Source organism: Schistocerca nitens, chromosome 9, assembly GCF_023898315.1.
Source record: "Schistocerca nitens isolate TAMUIC-IGC-003100 chromosome 9, iqSchNite1.1, whole genome shotgun sequence".
Taxonomy (NCBI): Eukaryota; Metazoa; Arthropoda; class Insecta; order Orthoptera; family Acrididae; genus Schistocerca; species Schistocerca nitens.
In genome coordinates, this window is record NC_064622.1 from 177,454,987 (window position 1) to 177,482,159 (window position 27,173).

At 43.3% G+C, this 27,173-nt stretch overlaps 1 protein-coding gene across 1 annotated transcript in view; it reads left to right on the top strand.

Moving 5' to 3' along the window:
- Positions 1-27,173, top strand: part of LOC126203120 (putative fatty acyl-CoA reductase CG5065) — a 272,413-nt gene that overhangs the window by 177,659 nt on the left and 67,581 nt on the right. Inside the window, exons 3-6 of the mRNA XM_049937367.1 lie at positions 16,208-16,418; positions 20,796-21,044; positions 21,703-21,848; positions 24,875-24,984. Coding sequence (XP_049793324.1) covers positions 16,218-16,418; positions 20,796-21,044; positions 21,703-21,848; positions 24,875-24,984 — 706 coding nt within the window. The 5' untranslated portion in view covers positions 16,208-16,217. The remainder of the gene's footprint in view (positions 1-16,207; positions 16,419-20,795; positions 21,045-21,702; positions 21,849-24,874; positions 24,985-27,173) is intronic.

Sequence of the window (27,173 nt, forward strand, 5' to 3'; positions counted from 1 at the left end):
TTGTATCGTTACTGGTGAAGAGAAATGGTGTCTTTATGCTAACATAAGGAAAAGAAAGGAATGATTTAGCTCAACTCCCCGTACAAATACCTGCATACATATACAAAACATAGTGTTATGCTTCTAGTGGAACAGCGACGGTAAAGTATGCTACGAATTGCTTCCCCGTGGTGTAACTATCACCGCCGATATTTATTGTCAATAACTGAGACGCTTTGCAGTCGCAGTCCAGGAATAACGACGAGGAAGACTGCGTAAACTTATGCTACTCCACGATAACGCCCGCTCGCATGCTGCTACACTAACAAAAGAGATAACATAGGAGTTGGGTTGGGAAGTCATTCCGCACCCACCTTATTCAACTGATCTTGTGCCCTCAGATTTTCACCTTTTACACTGTCTATCGAACAACTTTGGAGGAACTTCCATTCCTGATGAAAATGCCCTTCGAACATGGCTCGACGAGTTCTTCGCCTAAAAACGACGTGATTTCTACAGTCGCGGAGTCGTTGGCAGACTGGTTTAAATAATGAAGGACAAAACTTAAGGCTAAAGGCTCTGTTACGTGTATCTGTTGTGTTTGTTAAACTTATGGATAAACGCTACGAACGTATGCACCAACCTAATACTACGTAGATAGAGGTGTTTCCATCCTAGTAAAAGCTAGCTCTTCGTGTCGAAGGAGGAAATTTTGCGAAAGTAACATGGCACGGGCAATACCAAGAATCACCAAAAAAACCTACCGTACTCCTCTTTTACTGGCGCCTTCTTTGAACACAAACGTGGCGACGACATCGAATACGATGACTGCGACAAATGTATGTTAGCTCAGGGCGCCTAAAAAATAAAAAAAGTAACGGCGCGGCTACAGGTAGTAGGTCCCGCGCAGCGCAGAAGGTGACGTCACTGGTGCTAGAGACTTCCCCCACCCGCGGGTGACGTATAAATTGCGAGTACGCATAGGCCCCGCCAGTTCACGTTCCGCTCGTGATGGATTCAGAGTGCACTCCGTCAGTGTCAGACAGGTAAGTTACAAGTTTGAAATACTTATCGGTACGTCAATTTCGCCCGTTTTGAAAACGATTTTGTACAATAACACACAACCACTCGACGAACCCCATCCTCCGTTCCCTGGGTAGGGTCCAAAGCATACGGGATGACGAAGAAAGCATCGATACGAACGTTAGGTCGTAAACTACAAGAAAATGAACTGTTTGAGATAAGAAAGTAGATGATCCGGACAGTTCCTGTACGCTGGGGGCAGCGGCATAGCATGCCTACAACGTGAATTTGCAAACGTCTCTATGGCAATGCCTCTCTATAGACGGCTACTGTTTTCTCTTACAGTCGACTGCGCTTCACAGTTGAAAGCCGTCAAAAGCGCTGGCACGTGTCAGGGATTTACTTAAGCTAACTCGGCTGTAGGAGTGTCTCAGTAGTAAAGAAGAAATGTATCAAAACTTCACCCACGATGCAGTAGTTTGTCACGCATCTCAGTGTTTATGACGTCATATCTCTTGAACCATATGTCGTACAATTACATAGTTTTGCAAGTACATTCAGCGGCATATGTGGATACCGTGTGCGAAATATGTTGCGAAAAGATTTACTAGCGAAGAAGTAATAAATTTAAATGTTACGCATGAGGCGGCGGCTTTTTGCGTATCTTAGTGTTTATGACGTCATTTATGCTGAACTACGATAGGTAGGTGGTTGTTACCCCCACAGCGATTGTTGCCAGACAGTCACGGATATGTGTATCAGCTTTGTCTGGAATGGGTCCAGTGGTATAGGAGGAGACGTGGAACATACATACATCCATTTTTTATAATATCTATGGCTTTTGATAGTCGTACATGTTACAGAAAGATCAAGCAGTCACCTTTAGTCAGTTTGGGTGGAAGCATATACCGGATAATAAGATAATCGTGTACATCGCCTTGCCCAAACGTTCGCATCAAACCCATGCTTAATGACACAGGAGAGTAGCGTGCGTCGAAACATGCCTGTTACTGTTGTTATATCCTTGTCTAGCGTCTTGTCTACTAAATAAACAGTATTAATTAAGTAAAAAATACTTATTACACACATTTGCAATCAGAACAGAGAAAACTGTTATCTGACAAGTGAGAGGAAAAGCTTCTGTGGCACTGTTCTTGCAGGCAGCGAGGGTGCAACTGGTTCTAATTCTTCTGTCAACGTGCTTACGGTGCGAACAAGTTCGCGTTCAACATGCTGGGTCCTGTTCAGAGCCTGGAGAACTTCCTTATTGAATCAAGAAGTACATATCGTTCGGCACCTTCTAGTGTCATACCGCCATTTTCTCGCAGCTTTCTTTGTATCGCAGCAGACGTTGGTTGCTCCACAATGAACAATCTTCGTAAATTATTAGGGGTTGCCGTGAAATGCGTCGTGCGGCACCAAAGACAAGTTGCACGTCTCAAATTCTTGCCGAGTAAGCAGTTCCAAGTTGACACTAAATAAAAATGTTCGTCAATAACAAAAAGTGATGACCTGCGTTGTAATTTATTGATAAATAGGGTACTACCACTGCGCTATTGAAAGAATCATATGGATTAGCCAATTTTCAGCGACTCTCGTTTAAGTAGGTATATCTTTCAGGCGCTACTCACATCAAAGAAGTACGGCCTCCAGATAAATAACTAAGTTGTTCCCACCTGTGCTTTCGTTATCTAAAGTAGTTCGTTTCGGCATCCAGTACGTAGAATCTACCTTGCGGAAACCTAAGTGCTTGTCGGATGTAGATAGCAGTTTGAGTTACGCGGGTCAGACGCTAAAAGCATAGTATTGTGCATCTGTCGTTTCTCCAGCTGAGACGAAATGGCTGTCAATGCGAAGTGAATTTTTAAGTGATAGATTTTTCTCTTGAAATTTAGTCATCTGTTGTGTCAGTAATTATTCTATATGCAAGAGAAGACGGGAACTTACGAAGTGGCTGGTGTACTGAACTTTTCAATTCTAAAATTTTGGTTATCGACTCCACCAGATTGGGATGACTGATCTGTGCGTTCATATGAACCCTATCTGCGTGCGTGTTCATTCACTTTAAGAAAGGTGTCCTTCTTCCTCATGGTTACGATAGATTGGAATCCAACGGCAACTAAATAAGAAAAGAAAAATGTTACTCTGTAAAGTGAACCTATATTACGAAAACACCAAACGACTGAAATGGACACACGGGAGCAAGGTCCCAAAGGCTGGTTGCCTATCCAACGACACCCAGGGCAAAAAAATTATTTTTCTCTCTATGTTATATAAAAGGAAATGTCATGGTTGACTGAATCATCATCGCCTAGCCCAAACCGCCAAGGATACAAACATTAATTTCTAGACGGTGTTCATCTTATACCTAAGCATCGCTTAAGAAGGGATTTTTCTAAATTCCACTCTTGGGGGTGTGAAACACGAGACGAAAGATTTTTCAAAATATGTCACTATTTAGCCAATTTTGAAGCTGGAACTACCAAAATTGGTATTTCGTATCTTAGTCAGAAATAAAGAAATATGAATTTCAGAATTTTTGGAAATTTAACCCCATGGGGTTGAAATAGTGGGTGAAAGTATTTTGAGTAAATCATTATTAAAGAATTACTAAAGCATTTTTAAAGCTAAGGCTACGAAAATTAGTATTTGACTCCTCGGCTAGAAATAAAACAATTCATGTTTCAGTGTTTCTGGAAATTCAACCGCTATGGGAGTGAAGCAGAGGATGAACATTTTTATGAAAATGTTTCGTTATTTGAAAACATTTTTAAAGGTAAATCTATGGAAATTGATACCTGACTCCTCGGCTAAAAATAAAGAAATATGTGTTAGGGTATGAAAGTTTCTACGGAAATATCACCATTTGAGCTCAAAAGGCAGGATTAACGAACACCTCCGATTCCAGCTATCAGAATGTCTTTTTGGTCAGAGGTACATTCAGAAAACACCGTATGTCTATTTCCTTAATTAGCGTGAAAAGTTTAGGTGTTGCAGTTTGTGAACTAAACTAAGGGAAGCTAATAAACAGTTACCATGACATATCGGCTTTGTCAGAATAGCACAGAAAACGAAGCGGCTCTTTAATACATTAATTATTCAGGCCTAATATAAGTATATAAAGTTATTCTTGTTGTAATTACTACGTTATCGCGAGCGAAACAGCGGGCACTAAGCTGGTTTTTCATATAATTACTGGCGAAACGTATACGTTTAAAATGCTGTGTAAATCTGCTAATTACGAGGTATAATCGTACGTCAAAGTGAAACACAATAAAATCGAGTACTGGAGCTTAAAACTTGACGCAGTGTGACTCAGGCCCGCAGATTCCACACTATATTCGCTGTCTACTCTCTCGCTTACATGGGCTCCTTCTGACTTTCTCTCCCACTGGCACTGTCTTCTCTGTTTTCCACCGTCTCTACACTGGTCTCTTTTAGCACAAAGAAGATTATTTGTTCGCATGTCAGAGTCTTTTAAAAAGGAACAAATTCGCCTTTTCTTGTTCTCCGACAGGAGCATTTTTCCGCAGTTTCCGTTCTTTTCCTGCTACAGTATGGTGTACTGCTTCTATAAAACACCATTCTATACGTCATTAAAGTTTTGACTATTTATTTACATATCTTTACACATTTATGTACTTTGACACATGTAGACAACAAACTGGTATGGATAATATACGGCTAGCAAAAATCGTTTGCTTTACTTTTTTATGGATGCATTGCTCATCGTTAACAATTCATCGAAAACGCCCAGCTTATGATTTGTATCTTCAAAGAGTAAATATGTTATTAGTATTTTGCTGAATTTCGATGCCCATGAGTGCACTCCGTCAGTTATAACTACATTTGTTCCTCAGTACGTATTTTACGTGCATATTTTATACGCGTAAGTACGACAACTTTGAAATTCTGGATCTCGCTAACGGATGATGACATCGAAAAAGCTTTCAAGGTTCGCCAAGAACATCTTAATAAAATATGGTAAAAATTTCGACGATTTGCCGTGAACATAAATTACAGATGTGGCGTTCCCCACAATTGTTTTTCGGATATACTTTGATAACAGATAAAGATATTCGAAAAATGGAAAATGGCATCGGTTCTTGCAATTTTCTCTGGAACCGCCGGTGAACAAAAGCCGACCAAGACGCACCGTAGACGACATTTAATACAAAATAAGCAATCGATTTGCTCAATTTGCCTGTACTGGAGGAGGCGTGTAATGTTTTAATTTTGATACGTACAATATGCCTGTTCTTCCGATAGAAGGCCAAGGGCTATCCAAAACAATTGACCCTTTATCTCTGTGATCAATAGAACCCGGGATATGACCCCTGAAAAATCGCGTTTTTACGCGCGCTGTTGGAACGCTTTGGTACAGTGCGCTGTCGTGCACGGACCGACTAAGCACTGCTATTTCCGACTGTTGTTAATTCCTATGTGCTTCTACAAACATAACAGCACACCTTTTTCTAATGGAACTCACAGTATAAAAGCCTCTTTAACTGCTATGGAGAAAGTGTTTTCTCAAAAACAATAATTACGTATAAACTAGTAGTGCTTTACAGGCATAACACTACCTATGGTCTCAGACGAACCTCATCGGTAACTCTTCTGGTGATCTCAATAGACCCGAATGCAAATACTGAAGGACTTCCTTTGCGCAGCAATCATTTGAAGCAGAAGTTCCCCACAATGTGTTTCTGTATTTAGGCCAAATGTACCTCCCACTCTATAAAAAGTCCACGTACTACCAAAACTTGTATGCTAATCTTTGACTAAATAGAACCTAATTTGAATCGAATTGTAACTGGTCGGAATACAACTCGTCTTTATCTTAAATGAGCAACTGAGGTAAAACAGTTGTCTGGCACTGATCAAAATTTCCACTTATCTCGCTTCCGAACAACATTGCTGCAGATTTCTTGAAAGTACAACAGCAAACAGCAAGCAGGCATTGGCTAAGCTAGATTACTATTTTTTAAATAAAATTTCCAAACAGTATTCAAACTCTTGCATACCATGTAGTACAATGCGCTAGTGATAAAATTTATTTAAACAGCGGGATGGGGAGAGTAACTATTCCTATGAAACGATATTCCAACACAACGATTTTAGAATGAAGTATGTATTCAAAAAGACAAGAGTAAAACTTCGAGTGGTCTTCACACATAAAATTGGTCTCAACAATACTATGCTTAACAAAGAGGACAATGATTTAAAAAAGGTACAGAATTAAAAGAGTATTTCTATTAAAAAAACCCAAACAGCTTAATCAGTTGATATATTAATGCATGGCTCAGGGAAGCTGTTGGTCTTTCTCTCAGCTCTGGGCAAGTGAACCAAGTTAACTAGCTGGCAATAATCATTCCGACAAACTAGCTGCGCAGCGCTGCAGTCTTACCTCAAACTTCTTCTCTTCGGAAAAAAAATAATAATAATATTGGAAGTTCATATTCTTTCAACCTTTCAGTACGTACATTATATCCATCCCTGTTGTTCTTTACAATATATCTTTCTTCATTTAACAGATACAATCACAAGTCAACACAGCACTACAAAATAAGTTCATCACCTACCACACTTCAGCTAAGAACATATCAAACTGCACAGAGCCAAAAACTGTCCCACAACAAGGCGAAAGCCTTTTAACAGTTAACATAACTTGTTCTCTCTCTCTCTCTCTCTCTCTCTCTCTCTCTCTCTCTCTCTCTCTGACGTGGACATAGATAACTTACAATAATCAAAATGGCATGTCCACCTTACAACATCCTGTGGCCTTTAAATGTCTTCGACACGAGATCTGAACCAAGAAAATAAAAAATATCCTCAATGTTCACTAAAAACAGTGAAACAGTGAAAACTCCGATATCTCTGCCAGTCGCTTTCAGGGATTAGTTACCGAGAAGAGTACAAAGGCGGACTGCTGATGTAAGAGTTTTCTTCTTCATATGATGTTGAGAAGCTGTCGACCTTGATCTATAGATATCACTAAATTAAATCACACCGCCACGTTTTTCTGTGTGTATCTCAAGGCCAATCTCAGGAAGAACTGTATGGATTTTGATACGGTTTTCACTAATAGACAGTCTGATTCAGGAGGAAGATTTGTCTATATGATTTATAAAGATTTTGTTCAAACTGACTATACTATGATAAAACAAGGACTCTGTAGTAGACGACATTCCGTCAGAATTGCTGGTATACTTGCGATAGCCAGCCATGATAAAACTATTCCACCTCGTGTGCAAGATGAATGAGACAGGCCGAATACCCTCATACTTCAAGAAGAATGTAAAAATTCCATTTCCAAAGAAAACAAGTGCTGACAGTTGTGAATATTAACGAACTATTGGGTTAATAAGTCAAGGTTGCAAAGCATTAACACGAATTATTTGCGGTAGACTGGGAAAACTAGTGGAAGCCGAACTAGGGGAAACTTCGCACATCCATATTTAAACTGGATGATGGTGGGACATCAGCTGGTATAATTTTTATTGAAAATGAAACTCCTCCAGCTGTACTTAAGATTTCATATTTATTTGGTTACTAGTTTCGACGTTGCGCCAACGCCATCTTCAGGCCCGTACACTTTGATGATATCAATTGTTTGTGGCTGAGTACTATAAGTCCGCCGTGAGACCAATAAGTGCTCTACATGGATGACGGGCAGTAACTAGTTACAGCTGGAGGAGTTTCATTTTTAATAAGAACTAGGGGAGGATCAGCTTGAATCCGGGGAAATTTAGGAACACTGCTTGACTTAGTAGATGGGTTAAGGAAATGCTAACCTATGTTAAAAGCATTTGTAGACTTAGAGAAAGCTTTTGACAACGTCGACTGGAATATACTCTTTGAAATTTTGGAGGTAGCAGGGTTAAAATACAGGGAGCGGAAGGCTATTTACGATTTCTACAGAAACCTGACGGTATTTATAAGAGCCGAGGGTCATGAAAGGGAAGCAGAGATTGAGAAGGGAATGAGACAAGGTTGTAGCCTATCCACGGCGTTATTCGATTTGTACATTGAGCAAGCAGTAACGGAAACAGAAGAAAAAACTAGTGAAGAAATTAAAGTTCAGGGAGAAGAAATAAAAGTATTGAGGTTTGCTGATGACATTCTAATTATATCTGAGACAGTAATAACCTTGGAAGAGCAGTTGAACAGAATGGAGGGGTTATGGAAGGAGGATACAAGAGGAACATTAACAAAAGCAAAACAGCGGTAATGAAATGTAGTCGAATTCAATTAGGCAATGCTGAGGGAATTACATTAGGAAACCATATACTAAAAGTAGTAGATGAGTTTTGCTATTTGGGCAGTAAAATAATTGATTGTACCCGGAGTAGGTAGGACATAAAATGTACACTGAGAATGCCAAGAAAAGCTTTTCTGAAGGAGAGAAATTTGCTGTCATCGAATATAGATAGAAGTGTCAGAAAGTGTTTTCTGAAGATAGTTGCCTGGAATGCAGCCTTGTAGGGAAGTGATACGTGGACGATGAACAGTTCAGACAAGAGGAGAAAAGAGGCTTTTGAAATGTGGTGCTACAGAAGAATGCTGAAATTATATGGATGGATCATATAACTAATGAGGGGATACTGAATAGAATTGGGCAAAAAAAATTATGCCAAAACTTGACTAAAATAAGGGATCGGTTGACAGGACACATTCTGGGACAGCAAGGTATCATCAGTTTGGTACTGGAGAAAAGTGTGGGCGGAGCAGGAGATGAATACAGTAACCAGGTACAAAAGGATATGGGTTGCAGCAGTTATTCTGACATGAAGAATCATGTACACGGTAGAGTAGCGTGGAGGGCTGCATCAAACCACTCTTCGGACTGAAGACCATAACAACAACATGGTCCCCTGCCGCTTCTGTCAGTATGTGGAGAGTAATCTCAGGAGCTGCTGTAGGGATCTTGGAACGGTCCTCACTAACATGCAGACTGATCCAAGAGGTGGGTTTCTGTACATAATTTAAAGATCGTCCAGCTGTCCGGTGCGACGACCGGATTGGTCGCTAGTTCCAACTAAATTTCACTTCATGGAACAGAGTGCGATTTGTCGGAATGCGATTGCGAATGATCTGAGCGCAGTGGTCGTGAAGTGCTCGGTACTAATAAAACTGGCACGGCCTGCGCCAGATGTTGTCTTTAGAAGTCGGCGTTATTGGGAAACCCAGGTGGCGTTCAGCTGCTAATTCAATTGTCACCAGGCGCGTGGTGGAAGTGAATTGGACTTCACGTTCTACGGAAAGTTTTACCGTTTCGCGCACCGAAGCCAACCGATAAGTAAAGCTTGTGAGTGAATAATTGTTTTCTTCATTAGGTCACGTGAAATTTCGAAGACCTTACAAGAGTACTTGTCAATCCATATCATCGTAACAATCTATACAGCAACCGGAGTAGAACAAGACTATTATGTTACCTGTAGTGCAGTGCAAGCCAAATGCTACGGAGTCCCAGACCTCTTCTTCCTTTAGAAAGTAGGGCGCCCATATAGACCACACGTCAGAGACGGGTAAAACTAAACTCTGTGTAAAGCAATATTTAAGTCGAAAACGTAACACAAAGATAATATTTTACAGCAGCAAACAAATACAAAGTGTTCTATAGAATAAAATTTAGTTGTCAGCTGCAAATGCAGGGTGATTCACGACGATATGTAAATATGTTATTCTACAAGTAAAACTAAAGAAAAAAGTTCAGATAAACATAGGTCCCCAAATGTTTAGATATGGAGTTACGGCTAATAAAAGATTTTGCCTGAAATTTAGCAACTTCGCTAATATGAAGCCATCCCAAACCTATACGAGGTAAAAGTAAAGCACGATTTCCATTTATTTTGTTGTTATTGGTGTAGTGAATCTAATAAAACATGTCCCAGACATGTATCTGCAGTAGTTTTCCAGAACATCCAGAGAATCAAAGATTATTATACAACCCTGTGAAACTGAAACGAGCAACAAAATCTGTTCATACATGTACAGCCGAATGCATTGAACTCGGTGGAGAACGTTTATTGTGATTGTATTGTGAAACTGTATGTACACTGTACAACTTCCTTAACACTGACCTTCGTTCCTTCCAGTTTCACATGAATTCAAGTGTGTTATGGTATTAATAAAAGCAGGTTATCTGACACATTCATACAGTTTCAGATTACATCATTTTTTCAAGATTAAATTCTCCACAACTTCTGTTGAAAACTTTGTGCAGTTGTCTGGAATTTAAAAAACAAATTAGGCCAAGCACTTAATAAAATAAAAATTTTACGAAATTACTTCTTTGCTTCTCTGAATGTTCTGGAAAACTGCGGGAGATACACGTCTGGGACTCGTTTTATTAGATTCACCAGATCAATAACAACAAAATAAATGGAAATCGTGCTTTACCTTAACCTCGTACAGTTTTACGATGGCTTCAAACTAGCGAAGTTGCTAAATTTCAGGAAAAATCTTTTATCAGACGTAACTCCGTAACTAAACATGCGCGGACCTATGTTTATGTGAACTTTATTCTTTAGTTTTACTTGTAGAATAACATATTAACATGTTTGCATATCGTCGTGAATCACCATGTATATTATTGTCTATACCGGTAAACCAGAATAAAAAATATGCACTACTGGCCATTAAAATTGCTACACCACGAAGATGACGTGCTACAAACGCGAAATTAAACCGACAGCAAGAAGATGCTGTGATACGCAAATGCTTAGCTTTTCAGAGCATTCACACAAGGTTGGCGCCGGTGGCGACACCTACAGCGTGCTGACATGAGGAAAGTTTACAACCGATTTCTCATACACGAACAGCAGTTGACCTGCGTTGCCTGGTGAAACGTTGTTGTGATGCCTCGTGTAAGGAGGAGAAATGCGTACCATCACGTTTCCGACTTTGATAAAGGTCGTAGTGTAGCCTATCGCGATTGCGGTTTATCGTATCGCGACATTGCTGCTCGCGTTGGTCGAGATCCAATGACTGTTACCAGAATATGGAATCGGTGGGTTCAGGAGGGTAATACGGAATGCCGTGCTGGATCCCAACGGCCTCGTATCACTAGCAGTCGAGATGAGAGGCATCTTATCCGCATGGCTGATTGTGCAGCCACGTCTCGATCCCTGAGTCAACAGATGGGGACGTTTACAAGACAACAACCATCTCCACGAACAGTTCGACGACGTTTGCACCAGCATGGACTATCAGCTCGGAGACCATGGCTGCGGTTACCCTTGACGCTGCATCACAGACAGGAGCGCCTGCGATGGTGCACTCAACGACGAACCTGGGTGCACGAATGGCAAAACGTCATTTTTGCGGATGAATCCAGGTTGTGTTTACAGCATAATAATGGTCGTATCCGTGTTTGGCGACATCCCAATTGGAAGCGTCTATTCGTCATGGCCATACTGGCTTATCACCCGGCGTGATGGTATGGGGTGCCATTGGTTACACGTCTCGGTCACCTCTTGTTCGCACTGACGGCTCTTTGAACAGTGGACGTTACATTTCAGATGTGTTACGACCCGTGTCTCTACCCTTCATTCTATCCCTGCGAAACCCTACATTTCAGCAGGATAATGCACGACTGCATGTTGCAGGTCCTGTACGGGCCTTTCTGGATACAGAAAATGTTCGACTGCTGCCCTTGCCAGCACATTCTCCAGATCTCTCACCAAATGAAAACGTTTGGTCAATGGTGGCGAAGCAACTGGCTCGTCACAATACGCCAGTCACTACTCTTGATGAACTGTGGTATCGTTTTGAAGCTGCATGGGCAGCTGTACCTGTACACGCCATCCAAGGTCTGTTTAACTCAATGCCCAGGCGTATCAAGGCCATTATTACGACCAGAGGTGGTTGTTCTGGGCACTGATTTCTCAGGATCTATGCACCCAAATTGCGTGAAAATGTAACCATATGTCAGTTCTAGTATAATATGTTTGTCCAATGAATACCCGTGTATCATCTGCATTTCTTCTTGGTGTAGCAATTTTAATGGACAGTAGTGTATGGTGGTCTCCTGGACATTACAAAAGGAGCGACATGGATCTTATTAGGATGTCTGACCAGCACGGGCGGCAGTGCAAGTTGTGCAATGTGGTCCCATGCTCGCCACGAGGTTCATAAGGAGCTCTTGTCGTACGGCTTTCCGAGTTTTGACTCCAACAGTTCTGCTTTACCTTTCGGCAATTCCAGATCTCTCATTGGGTCGTTTAGTTCACAATGTGTTATTTATGTAAATCTCTTTACACTCGTTGTTACACACAATCTCAGAATCTTTCGAAGAACTGCGTTTTGAAGGTGATGTTGCAGCACTAGTTTCATTATCACAGTCAGGTGGAACAGGAACAGGCAGTCCGTCTCCGTGAGCCATTGGTCGCGTGGCAGACGGTATGTTAGGACATGTTACGGAAGACATTTTCTTCTTTGAAATACCATCTGTTAATGGAATCGCGATACAAAATAACAATCATTCACATCGTCTGATGGTTCTCGCCAGATCATGAATATAGCAAAGCTCATGGAAGATCTTTTGCGATTCAGTCACGAATGAATACTTGAGACATAAGGTACGCAACATAAATGACCAGCTCAGGACTTATGGTCCCCGATTTCATTGCCAAAGTACAGTCTTACGCCTTCCTGATATATGGCGTTACTGGCCTCCTTTGCGATTTCAGTGTAGCTTGTCCGCAATGGTAGCAAAAATTGTTAACACTATTTACGCATTTGCGATGTACTTTGAATCAAAGAAATTACAATGAGCACATTCACTGACTACACTACAGTAACACGCTGTTCCAGCGCACGAACAGAACAAAGTTTACAACAGCTCCGCTCCTCCCATCCTCTTCCCCTCCCCAGTGTTGCAAAGAGATCGGACTAAAAACAGCGACAAAATATACACAGCTATTTTTCATTGTCGTTTTGGTTGTTATCGTGGTCGATATAGTCAACAAACATTTATTTCATCCCAGTTACATTTTCATTGTTGGTTAGTGTAACTGCTGTAGCAAATATAGTAAATATATAAGCGGCATCACTTAAAAGTAATTTACGTGCTCTTTACTGAAAAGCAGACCCGTATTTTCCTACAGTCAAACAGCTGCAACTACACTTCGGAAACGGAACCATGACAGAGCTTGATCTTCTGTGGCGAGAGGAACATGCAGCTTAAGAAGACGTTGGGTGAGCTATAGAACCCCGTGATGTGTACCTGAAGATGAACACACCTAGCTACAACCTCACTCGTATGGCCACGCTGCTACGCACATCCAGCGGGACACGGTTTTCAAAGCGGAGTTGTTCTAATTTTAAATAAACGGCTGTAGTGTTCTCGCGATATGATCAAACAATCACAGAATGACAGCAACGGAATACAAAATAACGCGCACCATTATCTAACTCCGACAATGTACAGGCCTTAGCATGCCAACATTCTGTGGAAAGAAGGGATGTTTCGTTTTCGACAGACCAGAGAAAAGACGCAGCCGGTAGCTCCGCAGAACTCGTGTGGATCCCACGTATGTCAACACAGCGATGTCCTGAAGTTCCGACGTGTTTGCAGAAATTGTCATCGGGTGATTTCAAACGACTCGTTTACGATTTGCTTTACGTAAGTGACACTTGTCGCTTACTCGTACTCAAATTCCCTATGGAGACGCAAGATAAATATCTCATGGAAGGGAATGATTTCACGAGCAAAAAACAGCGGAAACACACTAAGCTGAAAAACACGCTGAGAAAACTATTTTGTCCTTTGGCAGCAACATGACATAGCAAAAATCAAATACAACACAAGGGAATAGATTACATAGAATAAGATTAAGTAAAATAAAATGGAAGAGAATGAATACATTCTATAATATTCGCGAACAGTGGAAAAGTTAAGAAGGCAGGAAAAAACAAAAGCAGTAAAATGTAATGATAACGTGAACACGTGTCAGTAGCAGTTCAAATTCAATTGAAGAAAGAGAATTGAGAAGAGATGCAATAACTCAGATTATGTAAACAGCATTACATTAATCTATAACATCAGAATCGATAAACTGTGAACATTATGGGGGTATAATAGGAGAAATATATCTCATTTTCCGTAATATTCCGTTGATAAAATAAACAACGCTGATTACTTACGACAGTTATACGACTTCGTGTGGAAATTTATCATTTTAGGCTTGTTGTCTGATAATTTGTCTTGTAATGAATAGAAAATTACGGTTTGGCGATGATGATGATAATGATAATGTCGATAATGGTAATAGCGATAATGATCAACTTTTAGGACCCATGACGTTATGCAATTTAGTGTTCGTAGAGCGCAATCGGCCGCTGATGGATCCACATCCGCACCCACTCTTGCATTTCTCATCCAGTTGAAACCGACGTCCAAGCATGACTATCTTCAGGTCTCCAAGGACATGAAAATCACACGGTGAAACATCCGGCCCGTACGGAGGATATTGCACTGTTTACCAAGCAAATCGCTGAGGGGTAGCCTTCATCTAACTCGTAGTGTGGGGACGGGAATTATCGTGCAATATGATGCTTCCTCTGCTCGTCGAATTCCTCGAGCGTGGAACCAGTGCGCACTACTATGAAGACACTTTACAGAAACTGCGATGTGCTATAAAGTCAAAATACCCGCGAATGCTGTCGGACAGAATCGCCCTGTTGCACGATAACGCCTGCCTCCACACTGCCAATAGGAAGGCTATACTTCAGCTGAGGTAACTGTGGTGCACCACGGGCCATAGATGACAGGTGTGAGCGACGGCTGCTGAGATGTGTACTGGGGAGTAGATGTGCAACTGTTGAGCAACTAAAGGCCCATGTGAACCAAGGGGCTACCAGCGGTGTCTCCGCAACGACCGTCTAGCGAACGTCGCTGTGTATGGGCCTACAAAGCAAGCGTCTGTTTCATGCACCCATGCTGACTGCTGTTCATCGACGAGGAAGGCTGAAATTTACAAGCCAATATCGGAACTGGGCGTCCGCTGAGTGGCGAAAGGTAGCTTTACAAATCAATCACGTTCTTTGCTCCATCGGATGGTTGGGAGGTTGCGTGTTCGCCGTGTAATGTCTGAAAGCAAACAGCTTCCAACAGTTGTCGGAATGGGGGTTGGGTTGGGGTTGTTTTGAGGGAGGAGACCATACAAAGAGGTCATCGGTCTCATCGGATTAGGAAAGGAAGTCGGCCGTGCCCTTTCGAAGGAACCATCCCGAGATTTGCCTGGAGCGATTCACGGAAATCATGGAAAACCTAAATCAGGATGGCCGGACACGGGATCGAACCGTCGTCCTCCCGAATGCGAGTCCAGTGTTGTCGGAATGTTCCAGGACGGAGGAGGAAGCGTTATGTTGCGGGAAACGTTTCCGTGGCATTCCCTGAGTGATCCATCATTTTGAAAGGTACTGTGGATCAACACAAGTATGTACATGAAGGGCTTATTTCAATAGTGGTACAAGTCCATTACCTCCACTTTTCTGCCTATAATGCTTCTGAAATTAATGATCCAAACAAACAGAAAGAAATGTTCATCTCTAGCAAGAAGCCATTTGCTTAAATATTTCTGGTATCTCAACTGCAGATTTTTCAGTGCTCATTTAACTTTAGGACTCTGTATCTCAAGATTAACAAAAATGGACTTGTACCACTATTGAAATAAGCCCTTCATATATCCTTCGCGACCATGCAGTTTGTTTTTTCTCGGAGTGTTGGCATCTACCAGCAGGACAATGCAACGTATGACAGCTCTCAGTGTAAATGCTTGATTCGAATAGCTTGAGAATGAGTTTAAAGTATTCCCCTGGCCGCCAAACATCCCAGATTTAAACCCAATCGAGAAGCTGTGAGACCACCTCTGTCGCGTTGTTCGCGCCATGGATCCTCAGCCGAAATACCTAGCGAAACTGGCCATTGCACTGGAGTCTCCAGTCCCTGTCAGTACCTTCCAGAACCTCACTGACTCTCTTCCTGCGCATCTCACAGCAGTCCGCGCTGCAAAAAATGGTTATTCATGCTTTTGACAGGTGGTCACATTAAGTGACTGGACAGTGTACCATTGCGAATCCATTTCAGCTACAAACAGATAGTTCCACAGCCATCACGAATAGAATATTCTATGCGTAGCAGCATTGCTCCTGGGTCTAGGACTGTGTTGTGACTGGTGTTTCTACTGATTTTCTTCAGGTCCGGCAATATGAGCGAGGCGGCGGGCGCCATCCCGGATTTCTTCCGCGGACGGCATCTCCTGGTGACGGGCGCCACCGGCTTCATGGGCAAGGTGCTGGTGGAGAAGCTGCTGCGCTCCTGCCCCGAGATCAGCACCATCTACCTGCTGATGCGGCCAAAGCGCGGCACTGACGTCCGCACGCGACTCGACGAGCTACTCAACGCCACCGTGAGTATTGCGCGATACTGCACTGCACGCATGGCAAAAGGAACAGGCGCTCCGGCCACTACAGCTGCGAATGTACCGGCGAAAATTGAGGACACACGGACGACGAAGTTTAGGTCTGGTCGTGAAGCGGGTTAGGATAGCCGAATTTGTTAAGGCGACCGCTCGAGTCTGGGGGATAATCCGAGTTCGAGTTCCGGTCGGGAACAAATTTTCAATCTCGTCATTCCATTTTTCAGCTGAAGGTTGTCCGTAATCGCAAGTGCGAGTACATTCGTACACCGTGAGTACTGCCCGCAGCTCACATGGCGACCACACAGCAATAGGAATATCGTATGTTTTTATATTTGTGGTGAGCGAAGTTCAGAACTCAAATATCAATCCACCAAAGCAACTGATGCAACTCTCATTACTCTAGAGCAATTTTTTTTCCAATGGGCTGCGTGTCTGTGTGGCAGTATGCTCGCAAACCACTTTGGTACCATGGGTTCGATTCCCAGGTGTGGCAAATTTTTAAATAAAGTTGCATGTTCCATGAGCTTTTCTATGAAGCATAAAATATATATGGATGAAGGTTTCAGGAATTACTGCAACCAATAGCCGTTTTTTCTTCAAGTTTTATTTATTCATAACCTGTTTCGAATCGCCTGGCGATTCATCATCAGATGATGCAATTTAGTTTGGAGTATTGTGGGGGTCGTGCATCTGTGGAAAATATGGAGACGAAAAAGTGAGCACCGTATGTGGGAAGAATATTAAGATTGCAAGATTAATTTGATGGTAATACTCACTGTTTTTATTCTTGTTGCAAGCACTGTTCTGGAACACACTATGTATGGCTTCCAGAATCGTTAAATATCAACTGAAAGATGCACTTTTCCACCGATAGTGACTCCCACATACTTTACAAAATATAAACAAACCAAAGAGTGTGGCTGTTGTTGTCTCCAAAGAGTATTATGTTTTTATATTGTAACATAACTTCACTACCAGAAATATTGTCCTAAACAGTTTGTTGTAGGTTTTGTAAATAGCATAGAAAAAAAATTGCAATGTAAAAACATAATACTAATTTTTATAAAGAAACTAATGTAACAAATATATATTTTATTACGAATGCCACACAAAAAGAAAAATGAGCAAAGAAAATCTCTGCCTCCACAAAACTCTTTGGAGACAACAACAGCCACACTCTTTGGTTTGTTTATATTTTGTAAAGTATGTGCGAATCGCCATCGGTGGAAAAGTGCCTCTTTCACTTGATATTTAACGATACTGGAAACCATATATTATGTGTTCCAGAGCAGTGCTTGCAACAAGAATAAAAACAGTGAGTAATGCCGTCAAATTAATCTTACGATCTTAATATTCTTCCCACATACAGTGCTCACTTTTTCGTCTCTATATTTGCCACAGATGCACGACCCCCACAATACTCCAAACTAAATTGTATCACCTGATTATAGATCGCTAGGCGATTCGAAACCGGTCATGAGTAAATAAAAATTGAAGAATAACGGCTTTTGGTTGCACTTAATTCCTCAAACCTTTTAACAAGACAGTCGCAGTGTTCCAAATCCAGAATGGATAAAAGTTTTATATATGGATGAATAAACACGTCTTCTCCTAACCCACCCGACAGATCTCGACCAAACTTGGTACCTGGAATGTCTGTCTGGAATGGTAAGAACCACCTACAGACCAATGGGGTCTAGTGAGGGTGGAAAACCACTGTCGCACCCTAGGCGGCAATACTCATACATTATTCATCCAGTATTTGAGGATGAGAGCACTTAGTGACTTGCAACAAACTTTACATCTAATTACAAACATTGAAGAAAGTTAATGTCGTTGATAACCCCAAACATGATGAGAGGAAAAAAGTTTATCTCTTACTACATTTTGATGTTCATGCAATAAAACTGGCGCATGAAGCAAGCTGTTTTAATTTATTACTTATTTACTACTACACGTAATCGCTACACTTTTGCAGACAGTATCCACAAATGCCGCTGAATGCACCAAGAAAAATATATCTTGTACGACACAGAGTTCAGAAGATACGACGTCATAAACACTGAGCTGCATGAAAATGAAACTGGAGGGAAAAATTCACTGAAGATAAGGGTAAAATATGTGTACAAATATGTGTGAAATATCTAAATATAAGTGAAATATATTTAACATGTGCGTACACTCGCAAGGCCACGGGTAATAAGCTCATTCTATATCTGGGTATCTTACTTCTTTTTTACTCCACCCCTTCCCCTACTCCTTCTTAACTCCACAACGCTTCTTTTTGTTGTGGATTGGCAGGAGCCAATCCACGGGGTTTGGAGGAAGCCGAAAGGCACGCGTTTAAGCTCACGCAGGCTGGCGTGAGGTCTGGAACAGGTAAAGTAATTATACTATCAAGAAAAGTACGTAGCTGCTGGAATACTTAACTTTAATCCATAATTGGTGAACATCGCTCTGGCGGTACATGCATCACAAGATATATAGCAATTGATAATGGCGCCTTGCTAGGTCGTAGCAAATGACGTAGCTGAAGGCTATGCTAACTATCGTCTCGGCAATTGAGAGCGTAATTTGTCAGTGAACCATAGCTAGCAAAGTCGGCTGTACAACTGGGACGAGTGCTAGGAAGTCTCTCTAGACCTGCCGTGTGGCGGCGCTCAGTCTGCAATCACTGATAGTGGCGACACGCGGGTCCGACGTATACTAACGGACCGCGGCCGATTTAAAGGCTACCACCTAGCAAGTGTGGTGTCTGGCGGTGACACCACACTTTTCATATAGTAAGTGCTACCTATGTGTACCAAGTTTGGTGCAAATTGATCAAGTAGCCACATTCGTTTTGAGACAGGTATATCTCATTGAGACATATTCGGCGCACTTGTAATAGCATAATCCTCCACACACCCGTGGCATTCATCACACCGAAAACTGGCGAAGGAGATCGGACGCCAGTGACCGAACTGTCGGCCGATGTCATCGGGCGACCTCTGGCGATGGTGTCTGACGACAGTTGTCGGTGTTGCTGTACGGCAGCGTTAGGGAAAACATGGTTGAGAATAGGCTGCGATTTAGGAGTCAGTGTGAGCATACAGCTAATAAAATGTTTTCTTATTCAGCCCTTATCCACTGGGGTGACAGAAGTCATGCGCTACCTCCTAATCTCGTGTCGGACCTTCTTTAGCCCGGCGTAGTGTAGGAGCTTGACGTTGCATGGGAACAATTCGTTGGAAGTCCCCCGCAGAACTATTGAGCCATGCTGCATCTATAGCCGACCATAGCTGCAAAAGTATCGCCAGCGTAGTATTTTGTGCACGAACTGATCTCTCGATTACGTCTTATAAATGTTCGATATGATTCATGTGGGGCGTCTGACTGGCTAAATCGTTCGCTCAAATTGTTCCGAATGTTCATCAGCATAATCGCGGATGATTGTAGCCCGGTGGCATGGTGCATTGTCATCCATAAAAATTCGATCGCTGTTTAGGAACTTGAAGTCCATGAATGGCCGCAATTGTACTCAAAGTAGCCGAGCATAACCATTATGGAGCCACCACCAGCATGCACAGTGCCTTGTGGACAACTTGTGTCCACGGCTTCGTGGGATCTGCGCCACACTCGATCAGCTCTTACCAACTGATATCGGGACTCATCTGTCCAGGCCACGGTTTTCATGTCGTCCAGGGTTCCAAACGACATGGTCACGAGCCCACGAGAGGCGCTGCAGGCGATGCCGTGCTGTAAGCAAATTCAGTCGCGTTGATCTGCTGCCACGACCAACTAACGCCAGATTTCGCCGCACTGTCCTAACGGATTCGTTCGTCGTAGGTCCCACATTGATTTTTGTAGTTATTGCTTGTCTGATGCCACTGACAACTCTATGCCAACGTCGCTGCTCTCGCACGTTAAGTGAAGGCCGCTGGCCACTGGGTTCCCCGTGGTGAGAGGTAATGCCTGAAATTTGGTTTTCTGGGCGCTCCGTTGACCCTGTGGATCTCGAAATATTGAATTTCCTAATGATTTCCGAAACGGAATGTTCCATGCGTCTGGTTCCAACTACCATTCCGCGTTCAAGGTCTGTTAATTCCCATCGTGCGACCATAATCACGTCTGGAGCCTTTTCACATGGATCACCTGAATACAAATTACAGTTCCGCCAATGCACTGCCCTTTTATACCCTGTATACAGGATACACTACGGCCGTCTGCATCTGTGCATATCGCTATCCCACGACTTTTGTCACCCCAGCATATGTGTCTGCGACCAAAGCAAAGACGATCTTAGACACGCCCCCTGAATAACTGCTACTGACGGAGTAATCTCCGGAGGCACCGAGTTTCAGCGCCGTGTTGTGGTGCCCGCAGCTGTTCGACCAGCTGCGTCGCGAGCGGCCGGACGCGCTGAACAAGCTGGTGCCGGTGTGCGGCGACATCACGAGCCCGCACCTCGGCCTCAGCGCCACCGACCAGAAGATCCTCGCCGACAACGTCTCCGTCGTCTTCCACTCGGCCGCCACCGTCAAGTTCGACGAGAAGCTCAAGCTGTCCGTCGCCATGAACATCGTCGGCACCAAGCGCCTAGTCCAACTCTGCCACAAGATGGACAAGCTCGAGGTGAGTCGTTCGTTTAAACTTCTACGAGTCCGAATCTTCACTACAAGTTCTTGTCTCATTCAAGTTGTTTCCTGTGGCATATTCATGCGGATAGAGTGTTTGTCTGTTCATAAAGACAGAGCTTTCCATACAGGGTGATTCAGCTGTCTCAACCCATGTCGCTTTATGTAACCCGCAATGTTATTTCTGGCCTTCAAGAAACTAAGCGCAAGATTTTCATCTCTCGCTCGCTACTGGAAAACCATTTTTCCTAGAGCAAAAATGAACAGGACGTTTTTGTAGGAAATCTAATGTAATTAAATTTTGTGCTGGAATGCATTTTAGCCAGCGGCCGAAGTTTTGGAGTTATTCGACGTACAAAAGTAACCTAAGGACAGCACACAACACCCAGTCATCACGAGGCAGAGAAAATACCTGCCCCCGCCGGGAATCGAACCCGGGAACCCGGGCGTGGTAAGCGAGAACGCTACCGCACGACCACGAGCTGCGGACAGCGTGTTGGCCCCCTCGCCTACGGAGGCAGGTGCCTGTCCCTTGTTGCCGCTTCGCAGTGGCCAGACAGCGTACAGTCACCATAGGGAAACACCCCACCGTTTCGAGGAGTGATGAAGTGGAAGTGCCGGCGTTGTTGAGACGCGAGACACGCGTGATGTTGCAGGCGCTGGTGCACGTGTCGACTGCGTACTGCAACTGCGACCGCAGCGAGGTGTCGGAGATGGTGTACCCACCGCCCGCAGACCCCGAGAAGATCGTCGAGTGCGTCGAGTGGATGGACGAGGACCTGCTGGACGCAATCACGCCCAAGTCAGTACCGCTGCGCACCTCCCGCCTTATTTCGCTATACCTGCATTTGTCCATTGCACCATCAATGCCACAGTGTTAAACATATTACAGCCACTGTGTGACGTAATCTAAAAAGCTTCCAGTTGTTGATTACAGAGATTTATCCTGCATGGTCTTTCTCAGAAAAGCTCACTGCGCCTGGAACTAGTTACGAACGCCCGTGTTCCATATGAAGGGCTTATTTCAATAGTGGTACAAGTCCATTACCTCCACTTTTCTGCCTATAACACTTCTGCAATTAATGATCCAAACAAACAGAAAGAAAGGTTCGTATCTAGCAAGAAGCCATATGTTTGGATATTTCTGGTATCTCAACTGCAGATTTTTCTGCGCTCATTTAACTTTAGGAATCTGTATCTCACAATGAACAAAAATGGACTTGTACCACTATTGAAATAAGCCCTTCATATATTGCCGGCCGTGGTGGTCTCGCGGTTCTAGGCACTCAGTCCGGAACCGCGTGGCTGCTACGGTCGCAGGTTCGATTCCTGCCTCGGGCATGGATGTGTGTGATGTCCTTAGGTTAGTTAGGTTTAAGTAGCTCTAAGTTCTAGGGGACTGATGACCACAGATGTTAAGTCCCATAGTGCTCAGAGCCATTTGAACCATTTGAACCCTTCATATATTGTATCCGCGACGTTCGACTCTTTGTTCGTATTACACCATCACATACAGAGCTATCCTGGCTGCGTACAGACAAGCGCAGAGATTTTCATTCAGTCTGTCTCCTCTACTGTCCTATCAACGTAAACTGTCCATCATACCTCTCCTCGATCTGAACGCTCTTGTCTCAACAACATGGCAGAAACACCAGTTCCCACCAGAGCAAATTCCTTTCTGTCGTGCTCCATCACTTTCTCGAAGTTCTTTTCAGTAGCAGGAATCCGACTCTGGGATGAGCTCCCTCTTCGCATTACAGAACTGACTAATATATCCTGCATCAAAAGATCTGACATATCTGCTGAAGCAAAAATAATATCATTCTGCTTGTACGCAGTAGTTACCCCTTTACATCCTTCTTTCCAAAAAGATCTCCATTTCCCAGTATTCTCAGCTCGTGCAGTCTACCTATATTTCCCTTACTCTTAAATTGCTATATCGTTTCTATACACCTATATATATTATTTGCATCTGCCGCTATCTATTTTATATTATTAATGACAGTAGCAGCAGCAGTAGTAGAAGTACTGCTCGTATTAGCTATATTAGTTCTTAATACAATTTATTTACATTGTCCCTACAAACATTCAAATCACTTTAATTCTATTAACACTGGTTTATAACTGTTACTGATATTAAAATTATTGTTATGTATGAGGTAAATAAGATGAAAAAATACAGCATGCGTGAAAGCCTGGTCTGATGTAAGAGAGGGCTTAAGATAAGAGAGGGTTAGACCCTAATCTGATCAGGTGCACTGTGAACGCCAGCAGTTACGGCGCTCCATTGAGAGAGTATTGCCGACTGAAAGGTCTGAGGAGAGCCCAATGTCATTATATGGTTTACAGAAGATGATAGTGAAACATTGGTGAGTTTCGTGTGGCATCCCAGTGGATGCTGTTACTGTAACTGCCCCATGTGATGCTAGTGCTTATGCAGTGTCACGAGAGTTATCCATCCCACGGCCAACAGTAAAGAAAGTTTTGCAGTCTGTATTACACTGGTACCCGCACAAGATCCAGACGGTGTAGAAACTGAAACCTCATGATCTGCAGCAACGTTCTGAATTTGCTCTGCGGCTTCTGGCATGAATCGAAATTATGACGTGTGGCCGGGCAGTAGTCTATGGAGTGACAATGCCCACTAGAGGGTGCAGTGAATACACAGAATTGTCGAATACGGGGTACTATTAAACGATGTATCGGGCACAAAGAGCCATTGCACTCACTGTGTGTGACTGTGTGGTGTGGATTCACAATCACCTTCATTCTTGGTCAGTTCCTCAGAAGAGAATACACCCAGAGGGCCCGTCAGGTGGACCGCGGCATCTGCACGTTATCAAAACCCTCTCGTAGAGCACGTGATTCCTACTTTCAAACGGCGCAAATGTGTGGAAACTACCGGTTTCATGCAAGATGGTTAATAATAAAAATCATCATTATGCCTTTTGATTTGTTTGACCTTCTTTGTCCATGTCCCATTCCCATTCAATTGCATATGGAAACATACGTATGTGTCTTTCTTGCATTCAGAGCGCCAGTTTTTCACCTGGTGGCCAAAGGTGGCATTAATTTACTTTCAAACTTGAATAAAAAAAAATGGTTCAAATGGCTCTGAGCACTATGGGACTTAACATCTTAGGTCATCAGTCCCCTAGAACTTAGAACTAGTTAAACCTAACTAACCTAAGGACATCACACACATCCATGCCCGAGGCAGGATTCGAACCTGCGACCGTAGCAGTCGCGCGGTTCCGGACTGCGCGCCTAGAACCGCGAGACCACCGCGGCCGGCAAACTTGAATCGGTTCTGTGTTAAAGCATTAGCATATGTACCAAGTTTCGCTGCCATATGACAATTAAACCCCACAATGGACCTCTGTCCGTATCTGCACTTTAACTATAGCCACCCGGTATTTCGCATCTCCTCCAGAGGAGGCGGCCTTAGGACCTCTGCCTTTGTCTCTCCTGTAGCTTGTGTCTCCCGCGCCTCTCTCTATTAATATGCATGCGCCGTGTAATCTTCTCTAGAATCTTATAGCTTTTGGCCAACCATCGCTGTCGCCTATGCAACTGGCATATGATAAAACTACACCCTTTGTAGACTGACGCAATGTGAATCGTTGCCTGCAGTATACACCGACAATTTATTGAATTTGGCTCTCTGTCGTCCCTGACAGAAAAACCTCTTCCATCCATACACATCCCATTCGCTGTCCTGTGCACGTGGTTAATGTATAAGAGACACGTGCATTTCCTTCGCCATTACCGGTGTGCGTGCCCAGATTGGGAGATGTGTGGGCTGACTAAGTGTTTTCCTGTGCGCAGGATCATCGGCAACCGGCCCAACACGTACACCTTCACCAAGGCGCTGGCAGAGCACATGCTGGTGGAACAGAGCGGCGGCCTGCCCGTCGCCATCGTCCGGCCCTCCATTGGTGAGTCACAGCCTACGTCGCAACATGGCCGCCAGGCATCCAGCACAGCACTTCAGCCGTGGGCTTAGGTGTTACTCGAAATTCACGAAGTAGGACAACTTATATGTTGAGTTTTTCTGTTCTATTTTAGAGACTTCACTACTGTATTAGCAGTTTCACAAGTAATAAGGGAGTAATAATGTCTTATGCCTGTCAGATGCGTTTCGCTTTTAATTAAAGTATCGTGAGTGGTCACAGTAACAGTCACGATTTTGCTTACAAATCGATTTAACGAGATAAGCAGTACCCACATTTAGAAATACTTTCACTGCTTTTACTTCAGTTCCTGAATAGTAATTAATGAGCAGGTACAGAACAGAATTGGGGAGAAAAGAAATTTGTGCCACAACTTGACTAGAAGGAGAGATTCTGAGACACCAAGGGATCACCAATTTAGTACTGGTGAGAAGAATAGAGGAAGGAGGGGTGGGGTGGTAAAAATCCTTTTTTAAGGAGACCAAGAGCTAGATACAGCAAGCAGATTCAGAGGGATGTAGGTTGCAGTAGTTACTTGGAGATGAAGAGGCTTGCACAGGATAGAATAGCATGGAGAACGGCATCAAAGCAGTCTTTGGACTGTAGACAACAACAACAACTTCAATTCCACAGGCGTTCGAATTTTTAGCACGCTGCAACACCCTGACACACTAGATTTTCTGATTTTCATATTATTACCTATTCACCTCGTTAACGTTCGCCTTTCTTTATCGCGCGGAATACGATCGTCGTTTCTTCCGCGTTTTTAGCTGTGACAGCGCGTGATATCCTTATATGTGTTTCTATGTATCAAACTCCCCCCCCCCCCCTCTCTCTCTCTCTCTCTCTCTCTCTCTCTCTCTCTCCCCCTCTCTCTCTCTCTTTCTCACTGTGTGTGTGTGTGTGTGTGTGTGTGTGTATCTGTGTCTGTGTACATGCACACCAACCATATAACATACACAGTCCAATCACATTTTTGTGACCACCAGCTGTGTTCGATATACTTATATGGATGTTGTTGTGGTCTTCAGTCCAGAGACTGGTTTGATGCAGCTCTCCATGCTACTCTATCCTGTGCAAGCTTCTTCATCTTCCAGTACCTACTGCAACCTACATGCTTCTGAATCTGCTTTGTGTATTCATCTCTCGGTCTCCCTCTACTATTTTTACCCTCCACGCTGCCCTATCAACCGATCCCTTCTTCTATTCAAGTTGTGCCACAAATTTCTCTTCTCTCCAATTCTATTCATCACCTCATTAGTTATGTGGCCTACCCATCTAATCTTCAGCATTCTTCTTTAGCACCAGATTTCAAAAGCTTCTATTCTCTTCTTGTCCAAACTATTTATCTTCCATGTTTCGCTTCCATACATGGCTACACACACAAATACTTTCAGAAACGACTTCCTGACACTTAAATCTATACTCGATGTTAACAAATTTCTCTTCTTCAGAAACGCTTTCCTTGCCACTGCCAATCTACATTTTATATCCTCTCTACTTCGACCATCATCAGTTGCATGGTGTCTGTTCCTTCGGACATGTGCGAAAGATCGGACACCATAGCCATATAAGTATATCGTTCTGGCAACGCCGGCCATGACCTTCTTCTTCTGTGCGGATTCACACATATTAGCGGAACTCTTACGGGACTTGGTAAGGATGTCTTCCACGAGTAATGAGTGTGTAGGGTAGGGACACTACGAATGTCGTGTGTGGACGTAGAAAGTGAGAATATGGGTCTCGCAGAAAGCGTGCGCGAGATAGTCCCTGCAGTCGCACTATTCTCTGTGTTCTCGGCTCAGATGGATAGAGCGTCTACCATGTAAGCAGGAGATCCCGGGTTCGAGCCCCGGTCGGGGCACACATTTTCACCTCTCCCCGTTGATATATATCAACGTCCGTCAGGAGCTGAAGCTATGTGCGACGTCAACATTCAATAACCACTCACAGACAGTAGGTGGCGGTAGTAGCAGTGGAGGGTTTGTGAAGCGTGTCAGATGGAATACAGAAAACAATCCATTCGTTGTCGTAACGTGGAAAGGAGAGATTTATCTGGCGTCAAGAGCGGCATGATCATTGGCTTTCGGGCCAAGGATGGAAGCATTTTCGATATGACAATGTTTGTAAACTGTTCACACGCTGCCGCGAATAAAGTATACCATGCGCGGCAA